At 38.3% G+C, this 13,045-nt stretch overlaps 1 protein-coding gene across 9 annotated transcripts in view; it reads left to right on the top strand.

Annotated features, from left to right (window-relative positions):
- Positions 1 to 13,045, top strand: part of unc13a (unc-13 homolog A (C. elegans)) — a 50,344-nt gene that overhangs the window by 28,075 nt on the left and 9,224 nt on the right. For 3 of the 9 annotated variants that reach the window (XM_016680226.1, XM_016680223.1, XM_016680229.1), the window contains 19 exons: positions 149 to 302; positions 482 to 550; positions 889 to 978; positions 1,078 to 1,212; positions 2,766 to 2,899; positions 3,010 to 3,095; positions 3,377 to 3,503; positions 3,581 to 3,677; positions 4,192 to 4,335; positions 4,432 to 4,509; positions 4,644 to 4,721; positions 5,257 to 5,345; positions 5,461 to 5,607; positions 5,875 to 5,998; positions 7,554 to 7,559; positions 9,745 to 9,774; positions 11,822 to 11,878; positions 12,011 to 12,091; positions 12,305 to 12,452. In XM_016680226.1, the coding sequence (XP_016535712.1) occupies positions 149 to 302; positions 482 to 550; positions 889 to 978; positions 1,078 to 1,212; positions 2,766 to 2,899; positions 3,010 to 3,095; positions 3,377 to 3,503; positions 3,581 to 3,677; positions 4,192 to 4,335; positions 4,432 to 4,509; positions 4,644 to 4,721; positions 5,257 to 5,345; positions 5,461 to 5,607; positions 5,875 to 5,998; positions 7,554 to 7,559; positions 9,745 to 9,774; positions 11,822 to 11,878; positions 12,011 to 12,091; positions 12,305 to 12,452 (1,874 nt within the window). The remainder of the gene's footprint in view (positions 1 to 148; positions 303 to 481; positions 551 to 888; positions 979 to 1,077; positions 1,213 to 2,765; positions 2,900 to 3,009; positions 3,096 to 3,376; positions 3,504 to 3,580; positions 3,678 to 4,191; positions 4,336 to 4,431; positions 4,510 to 4,643; positions 4,722 to 5,256; positions 5,346 to 5,460; positions 5,608 to 5,874; positions 5,999 to 7,553; positions 7,560 to 9,744; positions 9,775 to 11,821; positions 11,879 to 12,010; positions 12,092 to 12,304; positions 12,453 to 13,045) is intronic. The other 6 variants (XM_016680227.1, XM_016680224.1, XM_007569172.2 and 3 more) reach the window with 2 other exon arrangements.

The following is a 13,045-nucleotide window of genomic DNA, read 5'->3' as shown; positions in this document are numbered from 1 at the left end:
ATATATATATATATATATATATATATATATATATATATATATAGGTCCTCTATATATATAAAGAGGACCTAGAATATGATTTTGTTTAGTAATGTGTTGAAGCCGTTATGATCCGGTGTTTGCTCACGGTTTCATTTCTTATTTACAGTCACTTTGCCTGCCTGTCATCCAAGTACATGTGCCCAGGTGTGCCTGCAGTCATGAGCACCCTGCTGGCCAACATCAACGCCTACTACGCCCACACCACCCAGGCAACCAACAACGTTTCTGCTTCTGACCGATTCGCTGCTTCAAACTTTGGAGTGAGTCACTAAAACATCTACATGCTACATACATATTTTAATCGTAGAATAAATAAGTGCTCTTCTATTCTTATGGGGGTGAGGGATATCTTTTTGTGAAGTAGCTTGAAACTGATTTCTTGAATAAATTTCTCGTTCAAATTCTTTAAGTCTTTCATCCTGTTTTGTTTTACCCACAGAAAGAACGATTTGTCAAGCTTCTAGATCAGCTGCACAACTCTCTAAGGATAGACCTCTCCATGTATCGAGTAAGATTGCTCTTTCTTTTCGGGAAGTACACACTCACACACATAATTCTCATTATGTCTTCTGTGTCGTCAATTTTTCCTCTCCCTTTTTGGAGAAACACTAAAGACAAGAGGCATTTTGTTAATTAGAGTGACATTTCTTCTCAAACATACCCAGGCACATCCAGGAAACACCGCCCACCCACACAGCAAGCTGAGATCTCACTGCCAGTGAAAATTGTGTGACAGGGCTGGATCTTGCACATAGACACACTAGATACAGGCAAATGTGAAATGTTGCGTTGAGGCTTAGTGTTGGCATGTGTGTGTATTGTTTTTTTTTTCTCCTGTAACCGCAGAATAACTTCCCGGCCAGCAGCCCTGAGAGGCTACAGGATCTCAAATCCACAGTTGACCTCCTCACCAGTATTACCTTCTTCAGAATGAAGGTGCAGTCCCCTTCAAAGTCTCACTGTGAGACATGATCAGACGTTGTGTCAATAGATGGGTCATCTGGGTTGACTGCTTTGTTTTGTTTGTGTTTTCAGGTTCAGGAGCTCCAGTCCCCACCCAGGGCCAGTCAGGTTGTAAAGGACTGTGTGAAAGCCTGCCTCAACTCCACCTACGAGTACATCTTTAATAACTGTCACGAACTCTACAGCCGCGAGTACCAAACAGACCCGGTAAGAGGCAACAGCACCGGACTGACTGATTTATTTAATCTCTGAAATATCATAAAATATAATAAAACTTTTGATTGTGTAAGTGCTATATGTTGGTGTAGGGCAAGCATGCTATACTTGAGACAAAGACACGTAATTCTGCCCTGTAATATATTTAAGTAAATTAATTTTCATTGTCTTGTCTCAGCTTTAAAACTGAGAAAGAAGTTGGACACTCCTCTTCCTGCATGTTGTAAATGTTTTCCTGCTCAAACACTTCTGATTTCAATAAATGTGTTAATAGCATGCTCCTGCAGAACCTTTTGTCAGAATGAGGAGATAATTGAACTATTTGAATTAGGCATATTGTAAAATGTAAAAAGCACCAGACCCGGGGAATCACAATTGCACACCCTGGATGTGGACAGTTTAATAGCGCCAAAATACGAGCAAATATAGTTCACTTCAGTTTTATTTAGTCTCTCTGATTCACATAACCTGGGGCTCATTTGGACAGTTAACTTGGCGATCATTAAAAACAGCACTTCCTCGTAGCAAGAAGAACAAAAAGATTTGTCCTTGTTGGGACTCCATTTTTGCTCACTAATTAAGCTGTCCTTATTTGATGAGTTAAAAGCAGTGACTGCTCTGCGTGTATGCCTTTTATGTGCGCTGAGCTCTTATCATCTCTGCAGTCTGTGTATGCCAGGCTCTTCAATCCAAAATTTCTACATCGAATTTCAACAGGAATGTCTAGAACTTGTTTCAAGGGTTCATTAAATCGCCCCCTTTGAATTTCAAATAGGCATTTTTCCCTTTGAATAAAACATTTCATCCTCAGGGATGTGGCAGCATTTTGCAGGAAATGTCTGCAAGATAATTCTTCCCCTTTTTATCCCTGCAGCTTTTTTTTTTCTTACCGTACATCTTAAACTACTTCAAACCCTGGAGAAGTTGACCCTTCTCTCCAAAAACCCTTTTTACATTTGGAAAATTCAGGCTGACATTTACATACTTTGGCTTACTGATTATCTCCTTCACTAAGAGAGGCTGTTGTAATGCAAACTTCATAGGACTTTATTTAAAAAGCATTTGGAATATGTTCTTTAAATTACTTTACAACTCAGCATTTCAACGTTTAACATCAACACTTTTATTTCTCCTTTATTCTACAGAGGTATTTTGTAATTTGAGAAATCATCAGAAGTACTTCTTGAAATACTTTGCTAAAATTATTTTTGTTACCAAGAAAGCTAATAAAGCTAGTGACCTAAGTCCAACTGTGACAAAAGAGGAAAGTCTCTCTCATAAAATAATGAAGCTTATCTCATTCTAAATGGTAATTTATAACAGCAAGCTGAAAATGTACATGAAAAAGATTTGTAGTGTCTATGCAGGATACGTCAAAATGAAGAGTACTCTTATAAAATAATGTGACTGTTTACGCCAAAAATATATGCAGTTATGCATGACTAGTGAGAAACAGTCATATTAACTAGTATAACTTTTTAGAAGGTTAATAGAGAGCCAACACTGTTGACTTCAGTGATAAAAGTTGCTATATTTTCTTCCAGGCCAAGCAGGGCGCTGTGCCTCCTGAGGAGCAGGGACCCAGTATAAAGAACCTGGATTTCTGGTCCAAACTCATCACACTTATTGTTTCCATCATTGAGGAGGACAAAAACTCTTACACTCCCTGCTTAAACCAGTATGCATCAATAAAATTTAATAAAATGAATGATCAGTTTCAGCTTCATGACATTAGAGTAGCTTTCTTTAACTCGATGAGTTTCATGTTCCTTGTTCTTCTCCATCAAGATTTCCCCAGGAGCTCAACGTGGGTAAAATAAGTGCCGAAGTGATGTGGAATCTGTTTGCTCAGGACATGAAGTATGCAATGGAAGGTGAGTTGAAATCAGATCTTCAGTAAGGCTTAATATAGAGATATTTATATGAACAGTGAACTTAATATCTTTTACAGAAAATATCTGTTTTTCTTCCAGTTTCAGTTCATCAGGCAAATTTCGGTATTAAAGCTGAACATGAGTACATAAAAATGCAAATGATGATGAATGACGATTTCATTTAATAAAGGAAAAGCAGAAGCAGAAGTCAACTTGCTGCAGATCTGTTGTAAGTTAAGGAGGACATCTGAATGGATTTATGTTTTCTGTCTTTTTTTCAGAACATGAGAAAAACCGCTTGTGTAAGAGTGCCGATTACATGAATCTGCACTTCAAGGTTAAATGGCTGTACAACGAGTACTGCAAAGACCTTCCCTTCTTCAAGAGCCGAGTGCCTGAATACCCTGCGTAAGTATCATCGCTTTTGTAAGAACAAAAGTCAACATGTGGCGCAAATATGTGTGAGCACGTTTGGGTTTCTGCAGGTGGTTTGAGCCGTTCGTCATCCAGTGGCTGGATGAAAATGAGGAAGTGTCCCGTGACTTTTTGCACGGGGCTTTGGAGAGAGACAAAAAAGATGGGGTAAGGTTTCAGACTCTTTTATTATCTTTCAAAGCTTCATCTTCCTTCTGCTTTCCCCCAAAACCTTTCCTCTCTACTTCAAGCAACAGGGAAGAAAGTTTTGTTGCAGCAAGGCATTGCTGGCTTTATTCTACAGTTGCAGTTGTGAGTGCATGAAAGCTGTCCTCACCTCATTACCCAGACTCCCCGTGGTCACACTGAGACACCCCATCCAATTAGATAGCAGGCGCTAACCAGCCAATTACAATGAGGCCGACAGTCCCCCCACCTGTCACCGGCGGACTGTTGAACTGTCTGGTGTCAGTAGTTGGACACTCAGTGACAGACATCAAAGGATCGGTTCAGTAGAGCACCTGTTTCTCAGCCTACATGGTTTTAGTTGGGCAAAGATTACATTTCCCCACATTTTTGAATCCTGACTTTCTTCCTGCTGCAGATTCATTAATCTCTAATTCATAATTTACATTTTTCATGCTTTTAAATTTTTTCTTGCACATGTTTTTCTGCTCTGCAGTTCCAGGTCACATCAGAACATGCTCTCTTCTCTTGTTCGGTGGTGGACGTGTTCTCCCAGCTCAACCAGAGCTTTGAGATCATCAGAAAGTTAGAGTGTCCAGATCCACAGATCGTAGGACATTACATGAAGCGATTTGCCAAGGTAGATTGATCGCAGGTGTTTCTTCCAGCTCATTACTCACTTTCAAATTTCATAGAAAAAAAACAGAGTTAAGCATTCTTTATCTGTATTTTGCAGACCATCAGCAATGTTCTTCTGTCCTATGCTGACATCATTTCCAAGTTGTTTGCCAACTATGTTACCATGGAGAAAGTGGTAAGCGATTCATTGAGCCTCCATACAGTATTAATTTTTATTTTATACAGGAAAGTAGTTTGTTTTAGCAACACAAATAAACAGTTTTGTCTTTAAAGATCTTAGTTCAGACACATATAAACTCTTAATTTCAGCCCTGCATTCTGATCAACAACATCCAACAACTGAGGGTTCAGTTGGAGAAAATGTTTGAAGCCATGGGTGGAAAAGACGTGAGTAACTCTGCCACATGCGCACCTACTTTTTCATACTAGAGGGGCCTTTACTCAGTACTTTTGATCCTTTGTGTTTCTATTTATGACCATCTTAGATCAAGTGAAGTTTAAATTGCTGTAAAAAGTAATTTAGATTTTGAACTTGAGATGATAAAATGCAGTCCAGACACCTTATATAAGTGGATAAAAAAATATTGCATTTGCAAGTATTAGAATCAGCACTGGTGCCAGACTGGATCCTGATTTTATTGAGACAAATAAAGGAGACATTCAGCAAACATGATAATAAATATGATAATAAAAAGTATAGAAAGTCCTGGAAGATGTGAACCAGCTATAACATTTTAACGCTTTTGACCAAAAAAATATTGACCAAAAGAATAAAATGTAGATTTCTTTGATTTATTTAGTTACTTTCCTTGTTATGTTTTTTTTATTTTCTAATAAAACAAAAATATTATTTTAGTAATTGATCACTAATAACTGTTTTTATTATAAAAACTGTACTTGTGCATTTGTGCTTCTGATTTAGCTGTGTGTGGAGGCCAGTGATATCCTGAAAGATCTGCAGGTGAAGCTCAACAATGTCATGGATGATCTGAGCAGAGTCTTTGCCGTCAGGTGGAAATTCATCCACACTCACATTCAAACTTGCACCATAACATAGATTTCTACCAGACATATCTCACATAAAGCTGCATTTCTTTTCTTTTTTTTTTTTTTTTTTGCACCATAGTTTCCAGCCTCACATTGAAGAAAATGTGAAGCAGATGGGCGACATCTTGGCTCAGGTGAAAGGGACGTCGAACATAGGGAACGCCAGCAGTGTGGCACAGGACGCCGACAATGTCTTGCAGCCAATCATGGAGTTCCTGGACAGCAAGTAAGGCAGTTTGGCGTTTTCATCTCATCTAAAGAAGTATTAAAGTTAAGGTTTTGCAGTGAGGAGATAAATAAGTGATCCAGACACATGATTATTCAACATATTTATTCCTGTTTCTACTGACATCCATGTATTTTGAAATCCAGCGTCATTATAAAACCGTTCACTCTGCTGCACGATACTGATGTTTCTGAAAACGTAACAATGTTTTCTTAAAAATGTTGTGTTCACAGAGTTCTAATGTTTATCATTATCTCTTTTTTCCAGCCTCTCTCTGTTTGCTAAGATTTGTGAGAAGACTGTCCTTAAACGTGTGTTGAAGGAGCTGTGGAAGCTGGTAATGAACACCATGGAGAAAACCATCGTTCTGCCTCCACTCACAGACCAAACGGTGAGAGCTCAGACAAGTATGAGTGCACAGGGAGAATTATACAAAGCTGCATATTAATTTCCTGAAACTCTGGATTTAAACACCAAACAGATACGTTTTTGCATGAATGCAAAAACAGATGTGTGCTTTATAGTCCTAATGTGAATAAATACTCATGAATTCAAACCATCTTTGCAAACAGCTAATATCAGCATTTTGTAACTATTTTTAATGTCTTCAAGTCACAGTGAATGTTTCGATGATCAAAAATGAAAAGTTTCTGTCTTTTGACTTTCATCACAGCATAAAGGAAATTATTAGTAAAGCAAGAATCGTATATAACGCATGCCAAAGCATGTGAAGGAAGGACTAAAGGAAAAGGGAGAAAGTGGATAACAAAAGAGGAAACGTGTGTGTTGCTGTTCAAGATGGGTCTTATATAAACAAAAGATCAAACTGCTTCTGCTTTGCTTTTACATGCCACCCAGCTCTCTTCTCCGCCCTCCACACACAGAGTATTCAACATTGCCACCAGTGTCTTTGTTCATTCGAGCAACCAAGATCAAGTATTTTAATAAAGAGTTCAGGGAAAATGGATTGCACCATATCATTTCAGCATCAGCTCATGGCTGCTCTCCAGAGTGTCACCCTACAAATATTTGGAGAGAATCCTGCTTTATGAGTGGTTTGCAACAGATTGCCTTAAATTTGTTTGCCCTAAGGATCTGGCCCACTTCCAAAAAGACAATTACATTATGGAAAGCAGCCTCTTTTTCCCTTCTTATTTTGCTTTGTTTTATATATATATTTATATATGTTGTTTATGTTGGGTTTTTTTTATCTAAAGAGCCTCATATCACTGAAAATAAAGTTTATATATTTAGTTATGATACATGGCATTGCAGATGTCGGTTGTACTGCAAGCACATACTGTGCTTTATGAATATTTTCATACCCCCTGAAATTATTTTTTCAGCACAACTATCTCACATTATTTTGTTGGGATTTTATGTGTTAGACAAATATAAAGTAGGGCATAGTTGAGAAGTGGAAGGAAAATATATTTATTTATTTTTTTATTTATTCTGAAACTCTTTATTCTGGAAGCTGCCAAATTGTTAAATAAAGTCCACTTAATGTATGAATTTTGTTTAAAACACCATGTCCTTTAATAATTATGCAGTATTCCTATCACAAAAAGTCCCAATAAATTCTGCTGAGTTTACGGTGGTAGTGTGACAAAGCATGAAAAAGTTCAGGGAGTATGAATACTTTTGCTCTGTAGGTTTCCCGATTAATCAACTGAAAGGAAAAAAGAAAGGCAAAATCTATTAAATCATCACATTTACTGAGAGACAGATTTTGCTGTAAAAAGGAGAATCGTTTTGGCTGCCTCATCAGTTTTCACCTGCACTCCGCTCAGACTCCATGCAGGTGTCAGACAGTCCACAAACCTTCAGCTTGGAGCCCAAACATGTGTTTTTGCTTGATGTGGGGCTCTTTGCAGCTTGACTGACCCTTCTTTCTGATTGTTGTTGTGGTTATTATTACATCCTGCTCCGCTCTCCCTCCACAGATGATTGTAAGTACAGCACTCCTGCGTGTCTGTCTGTCTGTCACAGTGGTCGAATATCTGCTTTATGTGGCTGCCACCTGTTCCTCCCGTTTTTAGCTCCATTACTCCCTCCTCACAGTTTCTCTGCTCCGATCTGCTCTGTCTCTTACTTTTCCCTTAGCTCTGTCCCTTGTTTGAGAGGACAGAAGCATGGTGCATTCCTGAATACGTCTTATAGGTGCCACTCCCCCTCAGTAATCGTCATCTATCAGTACCCCCTTCTCTGCTTTCTTTTCTTCCTCAAACAGGAAGTGGTACTTCTCTTTTCCGCCTGGTGTTGCCTTGTTTCTTCTCATCCAATGTGTCCTGTTACTGGGACTTCAGTGGGGTGACCCTGATCTCTCGGTGGCTTGGTATCGGGAGTCCTGACCCCATCACCTGCCCCTTTTTCCTTTGTCCTCTATCTCTTTTACCCGTTTAAACTGCCCTGCCCTCCTATCCGTTACTGTGGGTTTGTTGCTTGCATCTGATCTATTTCAACACTTCAGTCTTCTCTCGGTTCGCTGTACAACACTGTACTGCACTGTATGTCTCTGCAGACCTGTCATGTTGGTCTGTCCTGGTTTAGTTTCATGTTCTGTTGTAACAATGTGGTGCTGTATACAGTACTGACACACAAAATGTTATTTCCTAAAAGAAATTACTGTCCGTATAGCTCGAAACTATGGGCTGACCTAATGTCCTATTTCTACACTATGGAAACCAACATTAGTTGTTAATTTCAGCCTAGTTTTACTTATCGGACTGATACCAACATTTTAAAAAATTACTAACGTCGGGCGATAATGTAGATGCTGATGTAGATTAGGAAAACCTACAATATTCACTCATATGACTGTGATCTCTAGGTTTTCTACTATCGTGCTGCCATAACAATTAGAATAACTCTCAAATATACAGCCAAACATTGTAACAATCACAAAACGAGGGAAGAACCCAGTCATGCTCCGGTAGAACATGGAAACTTCTCTCAGAAAGGTTCTGGTTGGGAGTCAAATCTCAGACCATCTTGCTACAAGGTACAAGCTGCAGCACCCATGCGGTACCTTCAAAAAACTACAAATAACATCACAAGCAGTTCTTCACTTTAGTCGTGCAAAAAACATTTGCCACACCTTAAAAATCCACCTCTTAACTACATTTTAGGGCTTCTGGGTTTTTTTAAGCATCTTTTGGTCTCTCTGGGGGAATTTTTCAAGCTGAGGCAGTCCTTCACTTGTAGACTATTTTCTAGATAGTGAAATTGCTGATTTGAAATTATTTTGTGTTTTCTAAAGTCCCTTGGCATTCTTAATGAAGTTCTCAGACAAATCTTTTGATTTTACCCTGAGATTTGCTCTCACGTTAACAGTCAGGATCACACCCAATTTAATTAGATTTCAATGGGGGGAAACCCCTTTAAGATAATAAGTAACAATGCTAATCAAATGCACCTGATGTGATTTCCCTGTGCATGTTTCTAGCCATTTTAAGAGACAGTAAATGTAGCAATCTTCTGATTTATTCTGATTTAAAGCAAAAAATTTCAGAGTTTGCTTTAAATCGTATACATTATAAATGTTTTGTTCCTTAGTTTTCATTTATTTGCTGCACTCCAATTTCTCAGTATTGCAATGATTGGTTTTAAATACCCATATCACCAGGTATGTTATAAAAACATAAATTTGTAAGATTTATTTGATTCGAGTCAAGTATATTGGCTTTTACTAAAGACATGCATAAAACCAAGTTACTTAGCCAGCTGTCTTTCAACATATAAAAAGTTAGTTACTTTTAGTTTTTACTTTTAAATATCTTCCTCTTATGTTATCAATACAATCCGTTTTGCTTCTGGGTGCTCCTTGGTACTTTTTTCTACTGTGAAGTATGGAGTTCAAATGTGGTACTTGCATATTTGTATGAATCTTGCTCTTCTTGTTGTATTACTGTTCTTCTTGGCCAAGAGTCAAATCTAAGAGCACAAATTATGTTGTTGCTTTAGAGAGCAAAGTGTCGCTAGCTGAAAAAGACAACATCTCTGGTTGTGATGAGTGTCCGTTGAACATTTTGCAAAGCAACGTTGCACACGTCCCACGTAGCAAAGCGAGAGTGAAGTAAGACAGCAGCAGGGACTGGCCATTGCTCCGAGTATTAACCACTACTCTCTTTCCAGGGGAGGCTGAAGAGTGCTTCTCACAGTGATGTAAGGACTAAACACCTTCAGATCAATGTGTCTTGTCTCTCTCCTTTATGTCCTTTCTCTGTGTCTCTGTCTCTCAGCTCCCCAGTACAACAAAGCAGTAGAAATATAGATTTTGTTTTTCTACTTCCACACAATTTGGTCTTTTTTTTTTTTAAGCAACGTATAGTTTTGACTGTACACTCCCATTGTAAGTCACAAACTACTGTATGAGTGACTTTAAGGCATATTAATTTTGGGGCTTTTCTAGACTTATTCATGTGGATTCTCCAACAATCTCAGTGTGTGGATTTTTCCAGATCTACTTAAGGTCAAAATTTAAATATGGGCTGAAAATGTGGGAAAATGCATACTAATAATAATAGTGGACTAAATATCCATCTGCAGATTGCAAAAAAAAAAAAAACAAACAAAAAAAAAACTATTTGCTTTCCATAGTTATCACCAAGCTTCTGGCAGCATTAGGGCTGCATATTTAACCATTCTTTGATTGAATTAGTAGCATTTCTTTAAATCAAGTTAGTATCCTGGAAGGGACCTGATTTTAAGTTATACTGCCTGAATCTCCATTAAGTTTGAGAATGGTGTAATTTTCTAACAGCTTAATGTTAGCATGCAACATTTTGTACTAAAGTAGTTTTTGTGTGGAGGAAAGGAAATTTGTTAAATAACAATTCAAGTACTTTGGCTCAGGCCTGTCGTAACCTGGATGCTAATAGAATACCAGCGTCTCTGTCCACGAATAAAACTAGTTTCATAATAACCCTTGTTTTAGAGAGCAACAATAAAGAAACAGAAGAGTCCGGTGCAAAATAAACTCTGCAGATCAACTAATCAACTGGACTAGCCAAATGCTTTCCAGAGGAAATTTTCATTGAGCTATTTGGCCAAAATGACAAGAATGTTTGATGTACTCACGGTAATATAGCCACCATCAGTCATAGTAGCAGATGCAAATTTGATGGAATAATAAAGGAGGTCTAATTACAAATTCTTCAACTTTACTGCAAATCAGTGGGAAAATAATTGAAACCTGAAAACAAATAGCAGCATATAGTTATTTTTTCAAGTAGCTGGACAGAAACATGTACACTGACTTCTTGTTTTGAAGATTCATTGAAACTATGTACAGTGCTATTAGTCCATAAAGTCTGTGAGTGAATGCTTGAAGGAAATCTATAACATCTTTAAAAGCCCTAAATTAATATGACTTTCATGCCAGTGATGAGTGTTTGTAAACGTCTGCCTTTTTTCAGTCAAAAATAGCATCACAGTGAAATACGAAAAGCTCAGTGAAACTCAAAGGCAAAGAAATCTTTGTTTAACCAGCAGCTGCAACATGAGACGCCTCTGTTCAATATTTGACAATGCAGCAGAAAAATGAATTTTTCGTACAGACTGGTGCTGGTTCACTCGGGAATGTCCGAGACAAAACGAACACTCTTTGTTTTTATAGCAAAACTCCTCAGCAGCCCATACTTTTCTCAGTCTTCAATGATTCACAAGCCACTTAACACCGGTTTGGTGCACCCCAATATCAGACTTTTAAGGCTGTAAGAAACATTGATTAGAAGGTGCTGTTTGCAGCACTTACCAGATCCTCTTAGCAGAGTACTGCATTAGGCTGGAGGATTTTCTTTGCTTTCACCACAGTGGAACTGCACAGCTGCTCCGTCACAGTGTGTGTTTGTGTGAGATTATGTTTGTTCTTCTTTCCTCCCCCTCCTTTGAGCTGAGCCTCTTTCCCTTCTCTTTGTACCGTGTGTCTGCGTGCGTGCGTGTGTGTGTGTGTGTGTTTGTTTGTGCAGCAGAGTGTAATGGTGTGGTATGAATAAAACACAGATAAGTGTTATAGGAGCACTTGAAGGAAACTACCATGACATGAGTAAAGCTGCTTAGAGTGAATGTTTATACTGTAGGTGCGTATGTGTCAGAAACGTTGCTGTCCTCTGTGTGACACTAAGCCCTATAGTCCTGTTTTCTCATAATACTAAACGCGTCTTACTTTACTTATCTACCTTTCCACCTCCTCTTCCTCCGTCTCTTTCAGGGCACTCAGCTCATCTTCAACGCTGCCAAGGAGCTCGGACAGCTGTCTAAACTGAAGGTACGTTCATTTATACTCTGGAGTTTGGCGCCACTGCTTCAGCTAAAAGTTTTAATCTGTTATTAAATATCAAGATTAGATAATGACTAGAGATTTGTCCATTTTTTTTTTCATTGCAATTGTACTATTTAGGAGCACATGGTGCGTGAAGAGGCCAAAGCACTATCACCCAAGCAGTGTGCCGTGATCGAGCTGGCTCTGGACACCATCAAGGTAATCCGTATGCTTTCAGTTACTTTACTGTAGATTTGATATTTTCTTCCTAAGCTACATCCTTTCAAGGCACAAGGTACAAGAACATCCATATTAGAAATCTGTTTCTTTCTAATTTACTGATGTAAATTAGAAATGACACCTAAAAATAGTTTATTTTTGTTACGTAAAATCGAATTAATCTGTTTTGTGGTTTATCTTTCTGCATAATAGCAATACTTCCATGCTGGTGGTGTGGGTCTGAAGAAAACCTTCCTGGAAAAGAGTCCTGACCTCCAGTCTCTCCACTACGCCCTGTCCCTCTACACTCAGGCCACTGACAAACTCATTAAAACCTTTGTCCAGTCGCAAAATGCCCAAGGTAAACTAAAGTTTTTTTCTAACTTAAGTGTTTTCATTTCGACGTTATGAATCTAATTTATTGTTTGATGCACACTGGCTTCCAAATCCACTGACAAGTGTTTAATCTTTTTCACGTTTTGTCCTTTTACAACCACAAACGTCAGTTTTATTTCAGTTGGATTTTATGTGGATATTATTGTGAAATGTAAAGTAAAGTAATATATGGTTTAAATACAATCCATTTTCTGAAAATGGAAAAGTATGGCTTAACTGAACCATGGAAACCATGAACAAAACCATGTGGGACCCATATTATTGTCCACATTTATCCAACATGGGACCCACCTACATATGCTGTCTGGGAAATCTGTGTCTTGGAGATTGTTGAGCAAAACAGTGTAGACAAGTATTATTTTCTGATGCTGAGCTTTTTCCTAGCTGAACAACAGGAAACTCTGAAACGACTCTTTGAACATAGGCACCAGTTACCTGCTGTGGGAAAAATATATATATCCATAATATCCACCATTTCTGATCTCTTACTCACTGTAGTTTTGCTGCTCAGTCTCTGTCACACCATCAGATAAGCTAAGTAGCAGCCGTTGTCTCTGT

Source organism: Poecilia formosa, unplaced genomic scaffold, assembly GCF_000485575.1.
Source record: "Poecilia formosa unplaced genomic scaffold, Poecilia_formosa-5.1.2 Scaffold237, whole genome shotgun sequence".
Lineage (NCBI taxonomy): Eukaryota > Metazoa > Chordata > Actinopteri > Cyprinodontiformes > Poeciliidae > Poecilia > Poecilia formosa.
This window is presented reverse-complemented; position numbering and strand designations above follow the sequence as displayed.